At 36.3% G+C, this 18757-nt stretch overlaps 1 protein-coding gene across 1 annotated transcript in view; it reads right to left on the bottom strand.

Annotated features, from left to right (window-relative positions):
• Nucleotides 1-17900, bottom strand: part of LOC104134418 (collagen alpha-1(XXI) chain) — a gene marked incomplete at its 3' end in the record, with an annotated part of 33131 nt that extends 15231 nt beyond the window's left edge. The window contains exons 1-8 of the mRNA XM_009647953.2: nt 17813-17900; nt 14790-15341; nt 10662-10830; nt 10313-10529; nt 8358-8531; nt 5696-5773; nt 3430-3438; nt 1852-1935 (exon numbers count right to left, since the gene is read on the bottom strand). Coding sequence (XP_009646248.2) covers nt 1852-1935; nt 3430-3438; nt 5696-5773; nt 8358-8531; nt 10313-10529; nt 10662-10830; nt 14790-15341; nt 17813-17900 — 1371 coding nt within the window. The remainder of the gene's footprint in view (nt 1-1851; nt 1936-3429; nt 3439-5695; nt 5774-8357; nt 8532-10312; nt 10530-10661; nt 10831-14789; nt 15342-17812) is intronic.
• Nucleotides 17901-18757: the final 857 nt, after the last annotated feature.

The following is an 18757-nucleotide window of genomic DNA, read 5'->3' as shown; positions in this document are numbered from 1 at the left end:
CCACATACTTACTGCTGTCTAAAAAAGATATTCTTTTAGATTTCTTCTTATAAGGCCTTTATAATTATTTTGATAGCCTCTGTTATGACCACATTAAAGGAAAGGCAAAGTTGGTTCCCCAGGCTTCATGTTCATGGTATGAAGGCAGGAACTTAACTTTCTACTCAATGTATCCTCCTAGTGTATTAAATTTCTCTGTTTATTTTACTAATGGAGTTGATTTGAGCCCAGCAAAATCCAGTAAGGCTTGATATATAAAAAAATTTAACTTCTATAGGAGCATTAAGCAGGTACTGTTTTCTTCAGCCTGAACTATCAACAGACCTGTGGGTCAGTTACAACTGGAGAATTGTTATAAACAGGGAGGACATTAGGAGAGAAGTAGGAAACTAGCTTTCAATGTGACTCTGAAAAAAGATCTTTTCACATATAAACCACAAAAAAGTAATGCTGAACTAAATGGGAAAGGATATAGAATAATGTGTCTTTAGAAAAACGTAACGGTTACAATTTACTAAATTAATAACAGGTTCCAGAATTACTATTGTCCGAATTCAGAAGTCCAGGTTTGAGATTTGAGAAAAAATAAATTTGCTTTCAAATATACTATCTAAACTATGAAATTTTATGCCTTTAACTTGAAAAGGTTAAAATATCAGTTACTTGTATTTTTAAATTATTTTTATTAATTTTATTGTACTCCATTAATACCACAAACACACAGATTGAGTTTAAATTTGTACAGTTCCAAAGTCCAGTATTCAGAAGTTAAGAAATACCATAACTATGACAACCTATACATCTTAAATTGGCTTCCTTTCCACTCTTTCTGCAGTCTCTTATGTTAGGCACCATCTTCTCACCTGTAGTATTCAGTTATGCCCAAGCAAATATTATACTGCAATGCAACTGAAAGATTGTACATGAAGCAGGGATCTAAATAAAATTGTATATGTCACCCTAATTCTGATTTTTCATACTCCTTCATACTTTACAGAATTTTCAATTTTTTTCCAACGATAAATATTTTCTTCCCTCATTTTTTCTCTAATATCCTGAAGAGAAAAAAAAAAGGTAAAAGACCACAAAAATTCTATTACCGGAAATAATAATGATCTCCATCTTGTGGATTCCAGTTCCCTGGTTGGAAACTCTCACCACTCTAGCAAAACACCCTTTGACTTGAGGTAGCTGCAACAGACTGCTAACCCTTTATTTAATGAGAGTAGGGGGGGGTTAATCATTTGCTTAATGAAAGACAAGCAGTTTGGGGTTTTCTTGTCTACCCTTACAAGGCAAGCTAGTAACTCTGGAAGCACTGCTTAGCACAGTTATTGAGAAAAGTATTACAGCCAAATGCTAGGGATTTGAGTTTGCCATGTTAAGACATCTGAGACTCAAGTCTGGTTCTCACCTTAATCCTTCACCAACACTGAAGGGAGGTCACCAGAACAGCTAAGGTGGAACTCTCCCAGTAAGCACCTAGTCCATTCTTTAACAAAGAAGGAAAAAAAAACCCTCTCCATTAAAAGACTTCTATTAGCAAACCATTTCATTCTCAAACAATTAACAGTGCAAGATCATTTGCTGAAGAGTAGCAAGGAAACACAATTTTATGTCCAAGAGCATTTTCCTTAAAAAGTAAAAGATATATTTGTGTTATTAGGAGTTATGGCATAAAACCTGGCCTTGAGGATCCTAATCACTATATTCATGCACTGGAAACCAGAACTAGGAGAACTTGTCCCCTACTTTTTAATCTGCCTGACTATGACTGGCCAACGTAAGATTTGAAAAAGAAAAAAAAAAAAAAAAGTTGTATATGCTCAATAAGACAGAGTGGAAACTTACTTTGGGGCCTGGAGGTCCTTGTTTTCCTGGTGGGCATATGCAGGGGGCAGGCGTTGAGCCTACATCACTAGGACCATTCATGCACTACCAAGAGTGAAACCAGCCATCAGTTCACATGCCAAAAGCATTCAACAAACCTATCATAACATTATATGAAGCTGATTTCCTTAGGTTGCATAGGTCCTGGCATTCATTCCATTGTTCAGCTGGAACTTCTGCTTACCTGAGTATTGCCCTCCAACTACTTTGCATGCATGAATTAATAATTTTAAAAGCCCCCCCCCCCCCCAAAAAAAAAAAAATTACGTACCAATACCAGGCTGGTATCTGAAACTATTTGCTTTTCCACAAATATTTTGTCATATAGTTTGATAATTTTAAATCTGGCAACACACAAAACTCTTCTCCTAAACTAACTGATATTCATCATTTCAGTGTGATCAATTATCAAATATAACTATTTAATTAAATTTTGTAAAAAGAATCGAATAATTATTATGTATAGTATAATGACCATAACCAATGGGCACACTGTCATGTGCAGCAAGCCTGAAGAGAATATAAAGCCCAAGTCTCCTACCCCCTCAGCATGCGTCCCAACCATGAAGCTACTTGAGGAAAGGTGGGGCACGGCTGCTATCACCAGCTCCTACAAGTCCTGAGTTCTAGCCCCCAGGGGCCCATCCTCCAAAGACAATTAGGTGACCTCCTCCAAACTATGCTCCCTATACAAACAGCAGTAAAAACTAAACCTTGGCAGACCCACATGACTACAGATATTTGTGGGGTTTTTTGAGATACTTCTCACCATTGAGACCACACGACACCTCAGTGTTTTACCAAGGTAGGCAAGGGGAGAGCTATGAGATCAAATCCATTTGCCCAAGGTCAGGCATGCAAAATTTAGGTCCATCTGTACTAAATCTATATGCTGAAGTTAGATTCAGTGAATTCTTTTTCACTCAGTAAGTTCTTAGAACTATGGAAAGGCAAAAATTTAAGAATCCAAGATACAAAAAAGCAGATTCTGTATTTATTATCTAAACTACTTTCTATAACATTTTACTCAGATTTTCTAAAATAAAGCAGACTTTTTACAATGTTCTCTGAATGGAATTATTTCTCAGGGTCAAATGATTGATCAAAACACAGGTTCACGTGTCCTTTGCAATGGTACCAAGCGGACTTATGAGAATGTTTAGGGAAGCTATCATATTAAGCCTTCAGACAAGCTCCCCTTCAGGGAGCTCCCATTAGCATGATGCCAGTACCAGCTACCTGACCGTGCATATACCCATTCCCTTTGCAACAGCATCCAGCCCTGCAAATAAGAGTAACTGAGTTGAAATGGGGGAAAAAAATGGTGAAAAAGTCAGGCCATTAATCTTAATAATCATGGGTTTCTTCAGAAAACTAAAGGACCTGACTAGAGGTCAATTAATGGAATTCCAGCACTTTTAAGCTTAGCAAACCTGTGTGCACTTTTCAAAACAAAATGTATATCCCCCAGAATAATAAGTTTATGTAAAGTCAAATACTACCTTAAACTGAGTTTGAGCAGTTTAGGATTGAGCCTACCTCTCCATTCTGAAACAAGAAGAAACACAGTTTAAGAGTACAGCAATATTTGTAATAAGCAAAATCCATTCATTTGTAAACACTACCAAAACCAATCATAAATTTAGGGCTGTAACTGTCACGGAATTATATTTTTTAAATTTTAGACTTTCTCAGACTTATGTGCAGCTGCTATCAATGCATATGAATCTTTAGTTCATTTCATTAAAGGGTCTTTCAACAGGAGCTACCAGGAGCAATTTTTAAAAGGCAATGACAAAACTAGAATTAATACTAAACCACGTAAATATGTACACACTGAATGTTTAGATTTGGGTCAAACCTTTTGCCAGGAGTAACTTCTCATCAAAAAAATCCTCTGCTTACTCATTTGTGTCAGAGAATGTACCAAAACATTTCTAAATTCTCTGATCTCTGCCTGAATCCAGCATCTGAGAAAACACACAGCAGCACAGAGGCAAGGCTGGCTTTTTCTCACTTTTTAATGCTGACTGCACTAGATGCTGCTATCAACTGAATTGAGTTTTCCAGTATCTGCAACACCACAGAACAATCCATCCCCAAATAGTTCAGCATACCAACCATGAAACTGTCTGTCTCAATGGCTTAGTAGCCATCATTAGCTGCACCATGTACAGGAGTTTTCTAATGCACACAGTCACCACAGACTTCGCATAGTCTGTGGAGAGAGACAGCTTCCTCTGTATTCAATTTTCATCTTAGGCAACCTCTAGAGAAGGTTATTTTTCTCCACGGATCATAGAGGGAGCTTAAAATTACTATGCAGCTAGGTATCTCTGGAAAAGGGGATGAATTCAGGCTGTAATTAGTACATATAGCCCCTGCTTGGTTCAGGAACTCTGACACAACCGCACTCTGACAGAATACAACCACAAACCACATATTCCTCCTTGGAGATCATCCAACATTTTTATTTTCTGAAGGAGTCCAGAATTTCATGGATGAAGTCCAAATTTAACTTAAAACAGCAAGTGAAACTAAACTGTCAAAAAGCAATCTTTTTGCTTGGACTTCTTGCCAAATTGCAGAGAACACAAGATGTGATGGACTTTTTAGTGTTTGCTTTATGATGCAAAAATTTTTTTCATTTGTTTACTTTTCATATCCTACTTGTATTTTGTAAAGAGCAGAAAGATGTGTGGTGCATTTAAATAGCCAAATACTAAATTTACTTCAGGATTTAAAGCTAACTTTACAAAAGTATTTTGAAAAAGCCCTAATGAAGGCGTGGATTGCAGTAGACACACTTTCCCCAAATAAACAGAAGAAAACCAGACTAGCTGGGGGTCTGTGCAAGTCTGACAAAAATAAAATACCTGGGTGTTGAAGATTCACAGGTTCTAATGTCAAACTGGCAAAACGGTCCTGATACTAAACCAAACCACAACATGAAGAATATGGGTTTACATAGTAAGACGCTGGTGTCTGATTATCTTTAGCTCAGTTTGTTTTAGACACCAAACAAAGGAGGACATTTGGAAGGAAACTGTACATATAAAACAATCTCTTGCTTATGTTTTGAGATGGGAGTGGAATGCTTCTGAAAATCTGGGTGCAACTGTCTGTCATGAATGGTTTCCAAATCTGTTTGCATGTGTTTTGCATTTCACTGCCTAATTAACCGTAAGAGGGCAAAGAGAGGGTCAAAGGATCCCCATAAGCTTCCTAATTGTGTACATGAATCATAAAATCCTGAACAGTATTTTATTTTTGTCTTATCCATAACGTACTTCAAGAAATCTTGGCAACATTTCAGTTGGGATATTTAATACAGACATCAGCATAGATAATTCTGATAGGAAAAGGTGAGTTAAAAATATAGGTTTGTTGGTTATGTACAAAAATCTCAGAGATTAAATGACCTGACAAGTAGCAAGAAGTATAACAGGTAAGTTAAAAAGTAATATTTAAAGTATTTTACACTGCTGTAACCTAGTAGTTTTATTAATTTATAAAGTTTAAAATCTTAAATTGTAGCTGAAGATTCTGAGATTCTTCTATACTGCTGTCAAATTTCCACCATCAAATACCTGAACTAAAAAAACTTTTAAAATACGTTTGTTCAAAAATAAGGCTGAAAACAGACAAGTTCTGTGTCACTTGATATTGCACAGGTAGCAAGCATTTGTTTGCACCAGCTGAATCAATGTAGTATTACTTATTTTAAGAATTCATTGAGTCAGCTTTAAACAGTGATTTGTAAAAAATGCAAAGTGATCCTCAAAAGTTCATCTATCATACTTACAAATCCCGGGATCTCACAGACTGTTTCTCGATTATTTTGCTCTGGGTCACAGTAGATTCGCAGTTTTTGAATATCAAACTATAATTCAAAACATAAAAGACTTTTTTTAGAGGAAGTGTTAATAGCCTGACATGAAGTTAGTTTCAACTACACTCTTCTTAAATTATATCATCCACATGTTTAAAAAAATGAACAAAATATTAAAAAGCAAGAGAAACTGGAAGATGTGTGTGTCCACAACAGTCAATTAAAGATGTGGAAACATTTTTAGTCAGGCTACTCACAGTGATTAATACATGCAACCAATTAAACATTCCATAACAGAATTATTTAAAGAAAAATAATCAATCCAAGATTTTCTTTTCTAAAATAACAGAAATCACCACCCCTAATCCTTGTCAATAAATCCAAACACGCACAGCACGAATTACGCTGGCTGCCAATATCATTGGGAAACAAGTTACAGCAGCACAGGCGAAGCCAACCTTTTCCTTAACAGTCCTGGGAAGATGTTGCTACACTGACTTGTCTCTGCTAGCTGTAAGATTAATACATTTTGGTGAAGCATCAGAAGGCATCCCTGATGCTAATGAAAGCATTTGGTTTAGTGTTTAGCTGTATAATGTAGAGCTTTAAAAAGCAACCAAGAAAAACACTGGCACCAGGTAAGCAAAAGTTTGTGCCATTCTGCTCTGCCACTATATTCTAGAAAAATGAAAGCACTGAAGTCAGTTTTTCTAGCATAAACTATCGTGACTGCAAAGAGAAAAAAGCCCTGTTACACCTATTTGAAGTCATAAGTAAGTGGGACTAGCAGGAAGAGAAGAAAGCACAGAAAACGGAGCCTGTTAATACCATGCTTGGTAATATGTGTTTTCGCATTTAAAACGTCTACTATTCACAACACTTAAGTATGTACACAAGTTTATCATCACTATACTGGAAAGAACATCAGCCAGTATGATCCTAATTAAATTATGAACACTTGCAAAATATCACTAAAAAACATCTGAATCAGAGCACAGAAAGGGAATGAAAATTCACCAAAGAATCTCTGAAGAAGATTCTTGTATCGTACTCTGTATCCAACTCCAACCAATTTCTTTCTTAAAAGATTCCAAAGTACCTTTTCACTGAAAGGCGGTATGCAGATTCATTAAAGTATTTCTCTATAATCATAGTTTAAATAGAAATATCCTGGTACAGTTTGACTGTTAATGGTTTGCAGAATGCGTCACAGTCTGAGAAAGTGGAGAAAGGAAATACCTTATTTAGGTCATAGAAATCATCTGGAAATATAAAATTGCAACCTGAGGCAGATTTGCTACTTTTCTTCTAGTTCACTACCAGAAGAGGTTTTTATACAATTCGACATTCCTAAAATGTTTTCATTTTTATTTTAGCTAACATGTCTTGCTACTAACATTCTTTACCTCAGAAACTCTGTTACTGGGAATCTATAAAAGTCCCATTTCTGCAGTGACTTAAGAGGAAAAATAAGACACAACAACAACAACCAACCAAACAACCCTCTAACCCTAGAATGCACAAAACTATAAAAACGGGATAATCCTGCACCAACAGAGAAAATGCGTGAGGTGATTACAATTCTGCAATCTCTACTTTCCTTGCAATAAGTGCTTGAAGTCCTGTCAGAAATCTGTGACAAACATTCAGTAGTTTTCACAAAGGGATACTTTGGTATATGGACAATGTTACCACCAGAAATGCTGAGTCACACACACAGGGCATCATCCAAGTTTCCATGTACACTTTCAGAATATGATAATAATAGAACTGAAGGCTGGCTACAAATACACACACTTCAGGAGTAACTTTGTAAAGACATCTGAAGAGAGTCAATGAAGATGGTGCAAAACAAATTAATATATTTTAACAGCAGCAGTGAGGATCATGAAATTAGAGTATAAATAAGCATAGCTCTCAAAATAACTGAAAATAACGTCTACTTCTGTAATTCAGTATTTCTTAGTATGGTTTCCATTACCATCAACTAATTAGTAATGTCATTACCACATTGCTATAAATACAAGGAAACAATCTATTAGCCAACATCTGGAACACTGTCAACATAATAGTCCTTACCACTGGTCTACACAGCCTTCACCTATACAGCCTGAAGTTTTAATCAGCTTTTTGGTGTCTATAAAGAGCTGAAGGCAAAAGGATTTTAACGTTCCTCAGAATAGAGGAGACCCTTGGTACAGGGTTTACTAAATATTTGCAGAACAACAGAAACAGAGTTGATAGACCTTGTACTTTTGTGACAGCTAGTGATGAGAAAGAAAATTCCTCAAAAGTTTGTTCTCTCCTAGGAAATTCTATGCATGTGTCAAGTACAGGGGAAATCCCCTGCTTTGAGACACTGTTTTCCAAATTTAGGCAACCACATTGCACCAAATTTGTGTTTCAGCAAAACCAAATGCCTCTTGAAGTCAGTGAGAGCAATTAAGCACCCACCACACAGGATGTATCAGTTATACTGAGTCCTCCTGACCATCTATGTTCCCTCTGAACTATTAAAATTTTGTATATTAAATTTCAGCCTACTGTAAATTAGAAGAGTAAGTTCAAGAAAACAGAAGGCACTAATGCAATGTTAACCTACAGTAGATTTTCTGAATTTTTAGCATATGCTTACCTGTACCGTTTCCTCCTTTCCAGAATACTTTCCTATTTGGGTTAGGCCACTGATGTAAATACCTAAAACAGGATGTAATGGCTTGGTTTCAATTTCTTGGTCATCTATATACAAAGTTACCAAGTCTTCTGTTACTAAGAGACGAATTTGATGCCAGCCTTCATCAAACAATGTCTAAGAAAAGTGAAGAAAACAGAATTATTTAAAACAAAATGTCTTCAATTTAAATAACAATAAAACTGCATTTCAACACTTAAGCTACTGTCAATGGTTGAGATGTCATGCAAAACATTGTAAACTGTACATGCAAAAAAGTATTTACCAAGTAATATTATAATTGAGAAGATGCTATTTGGTAATAATTAATCCTTCTTTCAGAATTATTTTATAACTCACATAGCCTATGATCTTGAACATGTTCAAACCTGTATGTGTTAAAAATATGAAGCCAGAGGCCTTTTTTTCAGGAGTGGTATAATGTCTCAATCACTTCAGATCTTAAATTACGGTGAAAACAAATTGGTACTTGAAAGCCTTTCTACTTAACCTCTTATGAAAAAAATCTTAAAGACGACATCATATTGGCAGAAAGAATCACAATATTTCAGAGAATAAACCCAATATTACATTCATCATCTCACAAAACCTCAAGTTTCTAAAGCTTAAGATTTACTTAAAACAGATAACTTTAAAGAAGTATTTATCTTACCTACCTTAGAAATGAAACTTAGCATGGGAAGAAATGCCACCTTCTTGAGTCTATTAATTTCAAAAATGATCTAGCTCTTTAGCCTAGCCTAGCCTAGCTGTTTATCTTTTATACAGATAATTTAATAATTATTCCCACACTAAATTGGTCTACGTAAGAGTAAACTGAAACATACTTCTCTGAGTATGTTATATATCTTTGTCACCTTTTGTAGACATAAAGAGAAAATGAGCTTACTTTACTTAATATTATACACCCCTAAATAGCACCTCTGTTTCTATTTTATTTTCATTTGCAGATTGTGTTTCTATTTATTTACAATGGCTCTCATTAAAAGATAAAATAAGCAGCAGATCAGAATATATAACATTTCCATTTTCCTGAGTAAAAGTGCTAAAATATCAGAAAGGTTTATTAAATTAAAAGGTTCATTAAAAGCATAGTGACATTTATGGTGTGTTTAGCGACATACAGCTCTAAAAAGGGCATTTCCATAATAGCAATACAAGCATGAAGAAACACAGAAGAAAAAAGCAAAAGTCTTCCTTTCATGGTGAAGTTCATGGATACCTGGGACTGCAGGAATAAGACTGATTTGTCACTGTAGCTGCCAGAAAAAATTAAATACAAATTTTCAGATTGACTCAAAACTGAATTTTCCAACAAATTCCAGTAAATCAAATTTAACGCTGCTTCTTAAAAAAACGCACCAATATTTCACCTACAAATAATTATAAAAAGGCAGAGGAAATTTGGAAAGAAAAAGAACAATTCTCCATTCAACAACAGAAGAATACCTCTCCCTAGCAAAAGCTTAGTAGTTAAGACCCTTTCTTGGACAGGAGTCCTTCCTTCTCTGAGGATTTATATTTCAAATTCCTTCAGCCTGATTTGGAGTAAGCATTCGAATGCAGGCCACCGCTTCCCAGAAAAGCTGAACCCACTTGGCCATAAAGCGCTCCAGCGGTAAATCTTTCCCACTCTTTGTCTGCTGAAGCATCCCTTCACACTAATATACTCCCTGCGATAGGAACGGGAATCTCTGGGCTGCACATTCCTATACTGCTACAAATGCAAGAGTAGAGACATTCAATCTCCTTCCCTCTGTCTCACATGCAACTGAGATAATCTTTCTTACAAGAATTGAATACTTCACTGAAAATTACTCAGGAAAGAGTAACAGAGAACCTTTAGATTACACTAGAAGGCAATGTGTATTCCAGCATGATGATGACTTACTCCTTACCTTTACACGAGGTGCAGCAAAAGTAATAACTTGTGTGCCATTTATTAAACTTGTTGTAGTGAATGATAATGTTTTGTCTTCTCCATTAATAGTGACTGCTATCTGTGGTCTCTTATCCAGACTTAGAATTCTCCACAAATCCCATGTCTTTTTTACTTTAAATCTTTGAGTGGAAACAAACACATAGGATGGAGGCAGACCTTCTGGAAACACATTCCTAAATAAGGGCGAAGGAGGGGAAAAAAAGGACAGTATGTGAACATTCATATAAATTTTAAAATAAGTCTCACTTTAAGCAAACAAAAAAAAATCTTACTAAATATAGAAATGCATTTATAAATTTAAATACCTTGTCAGTTCTGAGAGGTCAACACGTGAAGTTACTTCATAAGCTTTTGCATTAGTGGTTGGTATTTGAATTCTCTTTTTAACCTTTTTCTTCACACCTAATCCTACAAGAATGTCAAATCCTTTTTCATCTCGAGCTGCCACTGGAATTCTTGTCGGACAAACAGATTCTGCAAAGCAATAAATGCAAGTATACTTCAAAATATGACTTAAAACTTTCAAAAAGTAACCTCCCACCTACCTATTTTTTTGTAGCTGCCTTTCAAGAAATGAAAGAGAATTGAGAACTACCAGTTAAGTATAATATGAGAGAAATGACATGCAGAATACTCAGAGACATGTAGCAAGAATACTGAGAAGTCGTATTTTACTGCAATTATGTTCACATACTATTTTGAATTGTCACTAATTGCAGTTAAAAGGTATTGCAATATCTGACCAATAAAAATACTGAATTTAATTTCTAAAATCGTATGGTTTCAAAATGCTACAAAATTATAGATGTTAATTTCCACAATGCACTAACAATTTGGATTCATCCAGTTTCCCTCCCAACTATAAAATTGGGTTGAAAATGGACAAAGGTAGAATTATCTACAACTATTTCTTTTATCTCCTTTTGCTCAGAATGGACTCTGATCTATTTTGTCCATTACACTGAAATCTGCTTGAAGCTATTCTCACTGGACAAATATTGTGTCATATTTCTGTGGAAACTAAAGTTAACTGAATGTTATCTCTGTTTAATTCTCTTTACATAAAAACAATACCAGGCAGCGGCCCTAAATTGTCTCAAAAAAAAAAAAAAAAGGTGAGATAGTGAAATTTAATGCTAAAGCCAACACTGTATTAGAGCAATAAATCAATGAAAAGAAAGCAAACAACTTTTTGTTTTATTAAAATTATGCTAAAATATTTACAATAAATTCATTTTCATCATTCATCTCCCATTGTTTCTTCAGAAAAGCATCAGTTCATAGAAAGGGAAGAGGTTAGGAATATTTTCGAAAGAAAGGGTGGAGAGTTCTCTTCTCCATCTGGACCAGCCATGGGCTGGAAAACTCATGTTTCAGTGTCAGGGAATTATCAGCTCAAAGGTCTAGACTAGCTTCTCTTTACAACATGAGCAATGCTGCACGGCTTCTCTTTCTAACCAACCCAAGGGCAGTCAGAAGCTACCCCGTTCTGGTGGGGGAGGCAGGATATATAAACTCTAAGAAAATTCAGCTAAGTGTCTGCACAAACTGTCTATGGTGGGAAAGGACAATCCATTCTAAAGGGACACGCCACAGGTACTTGGGGCAGCAGCAAGAAGCCACGTCCATTCCCCTTAGTTTTCTTTTCCTCCCCACAGCAAAATGTCACATGACTCCCAAATTAAAAATATGTTAAAAGTTACCTATCTGGTTCTACAAGAGAGAATTGCAAGAACTCTCTGCCTAAAATGTCTACCCTCTGAACACTTCCAAAAAAAAAAAATAAAAAATACAAAGTCCAACACAACTTTGATTCTCACTCTTCTCAAAACACAAATGCGAGATTTAAGTCAACATACTTATGATATTGATATTAAGTAGGAGTAACAATATTTTTTCAGGCTTCTTCACTGTGCAATGTTACCATGGAAACATTTTCTAAACTCATTTATTTCAAAGCTGAATAACAATCATATTCCCACTAATACATATTACACATAATCATATAAACTGACAAGAAAATGAATGCAGGAATCCCTTATCAGTTACAGCATTAGAAATTTGGTGTAAAATCAAAAAATAAATGCAGGAATAGGATTACTTCATGTGAGAGGGCCATTATTCTGGATCAGTACCAAAGTAACTATTCCAAACCAATACAATACAAATTAAGCATAATACATTAAGAAACTATTCTTTACTTCCAATGACACATTGAAGAATTACATAAAAACATTCCCAGTAAGGTAGATCTTTTTTGGGACTTCTGGATCATCTTCTGGCAGGACTATTTTGATAACTAGCTGAGCCATTATACAGGATGCAGAAGACAGTGGGAAAATTAAGAACTGTCTTCCATGGAAAATGGGGTTGTTCTTCCAGTCCATAGTACCAGTCACAGCAACTCTCGAGCCTATACTAAAATCTTGTTCCCCTTTAGTGTTTTTATATAGTTTTCAGATGCTTTGTTTTTCCTTCCTGAGGCATGAAATTACTTTTTAATGTTAAATCCCATTGTCTAGCACAAAGGATCTTTCCTCAGCATCCTCCAGACGTACTTCTGAGGTCTGCACTGAGTATTGTTCTTAAATGCATTCCTGACACACAATCTTTTCTATATTTTTGCTAGAGAATATTAATACTACAGGAACATTCAACTTCCAGAATAAATATTAAATATTAAATATTCCTTGAATATCTGGTGACACTTTTAGCTACATGAATTTCCAAAAGGTACGTGAGAGCCCTCCATCCACAAGGCTGTTCATAATAGCACTGCTTGCTACATGAACCACCAAAGCTCAGGCTCCTTTACCCAGAAAGGAAATACTGCCCCTACACTCTTATGTCCATGTTCATGCAATAACAAAGTTAAAAATGCTATAAAGACTAGCATTGTTTTAGACATTAAAACAAAGACAACCAAGAAAGAATTGCAAAATTTTCAGGCGGTTTCATGTGGTTGATCACAGCCAAATCATTGCTGCTTTGCCCTCATGGAACTTCCTCTCCCAGAGTCAAAGTGAATCTTAACAACATGAATAAAATAATCCACCGCTCTAGATATAAAATTTCCAGTTTTCTAGTCTTTCGGGTCACCTGCTAAAGAGATTACAGTTAGAAATGAAGCTGCCAACTGGCTCTGATCACTCTTTGAGAGAGGCATCTCAATGCTAATGCAAGGGAAGACCACAACGTAGGAGAGTGGAAGCAAAGGGTCACCTAAAGTAAAACAGTAAGTCCACTTTTGTAGATGTAGTCAACATTCACAGATTACTGCTGTAAGAGTCCTGTCAAATATTGCACCTGAATTTTAAAGGATATTAGTGAACTTCTGAAAGCAGAAAATCCATCTTGATGAACTACAATGTCACCTTTTCTAAACTTTATTTAAAGAAAATAATGTGTTTATGTCGGGGAATTTCTTCCTGTGTGAAGTTTTATTAAAGAATTTAGCTGCGCTTAGCTGATTTAATTTTTGGACTGACCACTTTACTACATCAGCCACAAGGAATTATTATGATTTTCATAAGTGTATCAAGAAATAAACACTATTATCCTCAACATAAGTATCACCATATTTTTTCAATGAAGTCCATACTCAAAGTGAGAGCAAATGAAACTGTTTTTTCATTCTTACTAAGTGCAGAAATATGGTACAATTGAAATATGACTTACTTCAATTCTTGGTAATAAAACATGTCCAAAATAGCACTGATACATATTCACTGTGTAATATATCACTTCTGAGTGATATATTTTTGGAAGCAATTTGTTATCTTTTTTAAATATATGGGAAAGCCACTGTTTTACAAAGTGATCAGAAAACTCAACACAGTAATGCTGCTAGCATTCTAAAGCTAAAAAGTCATTTTGTAATGCTGGTCTTGGCTAATTCTTGTACAAAATCCTTCTAAAAAAGATCATAACAGCATGTTACAATTCCAGGCACTTTTGCCAAGAGTCTTTCTTCTCGGTTTTTCAACACATACTAGCGGAAGAACTCCTGTTTGTAACAACAGGCTATGCTCGCAACTGTCAAGAAGACTAGACTGTGGATGAGTATCAGCCGCACATAGGAAAAGGATAAATTAAGCCCCATATTCTCAGCACTATGCAAATCGCTCAACTATTTTAGGGTTTCTAGACTTTATCAATGCAAAAAAATTGGGGCTTAGGGCAAAATGCTACATACTGAAATTCAACACACGCTGTGTTAAAGCACCATGTCTTTCCCAAGTATACCTCTTTGTTTAATGGAGAAAACATTCTGGGAGTGATTTCTGCTGACAAGATGAAAATGAAAGAAGATCATAGTAAAGATTATCAGGTGCCTTAGGTTACATTAATCATGCATTCTGCTTATGAAATAAAGATATATGGGTACAAAACTACATTCTGCACATCTAAAATATTTTATACTCATTACTTACCTTCACAGAGTTTTTGCTTTATAACTTCTTTAATTCTTGATATTGCAATATAATCTTCAACATAAAATACGTAAGTTGATGAAGGCTTGTTGGCAATAGCTTTAAGTTCATCCTCTTCAATTTCTGAGCCAACACCAATAGCAAACAAAGTGATTTTATTTTTCCTTGCTTCTGCTGCTACATCTTTGACTTCATCTTGGGACTTTCCATCAGTGAGAACAACTGCTATTTTTGTTAAAAATCTTGAAGATTTTGCAAAAAGATGGTCAAAGGCAAACTGAATAGCTCTTCCTGTTCTTGTATTTCCTCCCAAGTAGTGTATGGACTCCATTTCCCTTATGAGGTTCTCAGTGGATTCATGAGTTCCAAGGGGAATTTCAAGTACAGGGTAATCGCTGTACTGGACAACTCCAACTTGAATAAACTTTGGCCCTATGTCAAAATTTCTTGTAATATTGACAAGCCAGCTTTTGATTATTTCAAAGTTTTCTGGGCCAACACTGTAAGAGCCATCTAAAATAAAAACTAAATCTGCCGGAGCAGTTCTGCAACCTAAAAAAAAAACCAACAAAAATCAAACAAATATTTTAATGAACTCTTCCACTTCTTCCACAGGAAATATTTTTCATATCAATTACTGTTTTTATTAGAAACTATATTGGCAAATACAATCCATTAAAAAAAAAAATCAGCTGAGTTTATCAGAGAAAACAAGTTTCTGTAAGTCACACAGATCCAAGCTGGTGTCTGGAAACCACACCATTTTCTGCTTTTTACATTATCACCAGAAACAACTATGAGAAATTCTGGAATTCAGTTCCTTAGCTGGCAATTGCATTTCATGCAATCAGCAGAGAGGAATATGTTTTTTTCCATATCTCTTTGTCTGCAGAGATGATAAACATAAAAACTAATTTTTGTTAGCAAACCAAGTACACTGCAGAGGAAGGCAATAGTCTGAATACTCCAGAATTAAGCAGTAATATCCAACCCTTTTACAAATACATTTTAATAGACTCCTGACACTGCTACATGGCACTCACAGAATTAGTTATTATAAAATCCTGAGTCTCGACTGAATGTTTCTGGTAGCATATTCTGATTTTTAGCTCAATGAAGGAGCTTAACCTCCAGAATATAAGATCACATAATCATTTAATAAATATAATGTAATTGCATGATGATTTAGGCATGGATTCAGCTGTCCTAGCTGTAGTTACTCATAAATGGAGCTTTTAGACCAAACTGACAACTACAGCCCATGGACTGACACAAGCATTTCTATAGGACTGTTCTAGCCATCTTATATGTACATCCTCAGATGGAGGGAATAACTCTCTAGAGGAGAGAATCACCTTCCATCAACTGTGAAAGGAGCTTAGATAACTGACACACAAGGTGCCAAGGAGATGGCCAAAACTAGGAGAGATTATTTTGATCCCATGGCACATGGGGTCATGGGGGTTGCTGTGTATTACTGTGCTTTCTGTTTTGTGAAAGGCTGCAGCTCCACCACAGGAAGGAGAGCTTTGCCTTGCCCTGACATCTGCCTACAGACACTTCTGGTCAGGTCAAGCTTTCACCTTCCTTGAAAGCAAGTGGCCACAGTCTGCTGGAGAGCTGCTTTGGCAATGCAGGTGGTAGTGAAGAGAAAAGACATTGGGAGAAGGAGCAAGGGGCACACAGAGTGCACCACTCTATGGTCCGGGGATATTAATCACAGAGTAATTTCAGTTGGAAGGGACTCTGGACTGAAAGCAGGCCCAGAGTCCTGGTTTTGTCTGGGACAGAATTAATTTGCTTCCTAGTAGCTGGCATAGTGCTGTGGTTTGGATTTAGTACGAGAAGAATGTTGATAATTCAGTGATGTTTTAGTTGTTGCTGAGCAGTGCTTACACCAGTCAACGACTTTTCAGCTTCCCCTGCTCTGCCAGGGGCACAGGAAACTGGGAGGGGACACAGCCAGGACAGCTGACCCCAACTGGCCAAAGGGCTATTCCATACCATATGACACCATGCTCAGCATAGAAACTGGGGGGAGTTAGCTGGGGGACAGTGATTGATGCTCGAGGACTGGCACGGTGTTGGTTGGCAGGTGGTGAGCCATTGCATCACTTGTTTTTTCCTGGGTTTTGTTTCTGTGTCTTTCATTGTTTTCCTTTTCGTTGTTATTATTATTGTTTGTTATTGTTATTATTATTATATTTCAACCATTAAACTGTTCTTATCTCAATCCACGAGTTTTTTTACTTTTGCTTTTCTGATTCTCTCCCCCATCCCACCAGGGGGAGGGTGAGCGAGCGGCTGGGTGGTGCTTAGTTGCTGGCTGCAGCTAAACCACAACACCCAGCTCAGAGCAGGTAGACTGAAAAAAATACATGTCTTCCTAGAGACCAAAAGGAATTTTATGGTGTTTCTTGTAAAATGCTGAAAATTGCCAGACTGAGAGCAAAACTAGAGGAAAAAGATCTACCCTGAAAGTATCATTGTGGCCAGAAGAAAGTTTTCCACTCTTTTTATTCAGCCACTTTCCAAGAGCCATCTTGCTTTAACTTTTTCTTTTCATAAATCAGATTTAGAGTATAAAACTTGGTTTGGTGGGGTTTGAGATGCTAATTTTGAAGAATATGCAAGGTCTGTCCCAGAGCTGGGGTTATCTCAGCTTCCTTTCACAGAACCTTTATTTTTTCTTACTTAGTTTCTCACATAACATTAAGCTATTCAAAACATGACTTCTGAAGAAAAGAAAATATAAATACTCAAAACACAAGTTTAAATCAAGACTGGAGCTTCACATTTCCACCTGCCCCTTTGGGCATTTCCATGACACAAAAAGAAATAAAGATATTCCTTCCTAAAGGAGAAATAAGATATTTAAGTTACTTATTATATATTACAGGATTTTCACCGGGAAAATTATACTGGAAAAAAATCACCACCAATGTGGACCTGAAAATGGAAACTATAAATTCAAGGCGTGCTTTGAGGTTTCCCTTTTCTGAAATATAAAAAGTAAGACTTACTTGCTCTTGTTTCCCCATCTTCAGCTGAGATGTAATCATGAAGTAGCAGAATTAATAGCGTCTGAAAAAATGTTACGATCTGTGCCATGTGTGTTGTATTTTCAAAGTCTTGAGATTAAACTAGATGGGGAAGAAATTAAAAGAAAATGCAGTGTTGTTATACTACAAAACAAATCCAAACTTCTGTGGTTTAAAACCTGTGCATAAGGAACAATTTCAAATCAAATCTGCAAGCCCAGATGTAAGGTAACCTGCAACAGACCACAGACCCAAAAAGTGTCAGTCAGGCATGGAAGCCCAAAATGGAGATTCTAAACTCAACAGCTCTCACCAGCCTTTCTGTGGAAGCTCAGTTTTCACCAAGGCACATTTATATACTCCTCCTGCTAGGTACATAGATGAGTAGGTCATATTCCCAGTCACGCTTGTCCAAGCACTATCCCACTCTGCAGCCATTATCCAAAGACTTCACAGCTACTGCTCCAAAATACGGCAAGTGTTTACATATCAGGTACTGGTGGGGAGATGTTACATCAGTCTCAACCTGCATACCTGGCTACTTTAGGGAGTCTGGGACACTTCCCACTCCTCTTCCCCAGGGCTGAGACTGCCACCAGGAGTCAGGGTCTCAGCGAGCCCCAGCCTGCTCCCAGCAGAGCCAAGCCCTGCAGACTGTGTACCGTAACATCCAAGGTTACATAAATTATATGCATCTTCAACTTTTGATTTTTTTCCTCTGTTTATGTCTCCTTTGTTATCACGGTCTCTGAATTATATTCCCAAAAGGGTCCTGAAGCAAGCATGAAATTTTGGTCCCATGTTGCTGTCATAATTACTTGACAAATTTACTTACATTAAGCCAAATTTACTACTTATGTTTATTGAAAAAAAAAGAATCATAATGGGAGAAGATGCATTTTTGGAGTACCGTATTAGAGATCCATT

This window comes from Egretta garzetta, unplaced genomic scaffold, assembly GCF_000687185.1.
Source record: "Egretta garzetta isolate BGI_Z169 unplaced genomic scaffold, ASM68718v1 scaffold781, whole genome shotgun sequence".
Taxonomy (NCBI): Eukaryota; Metazoa; Chordata; class Aves; order Pelecaniformes; family Ardeidae; genus Egretta; species Egretta garzetta.
This window is presented reverse-complemented; position numbering and strand designations above follow the sequence as displayed.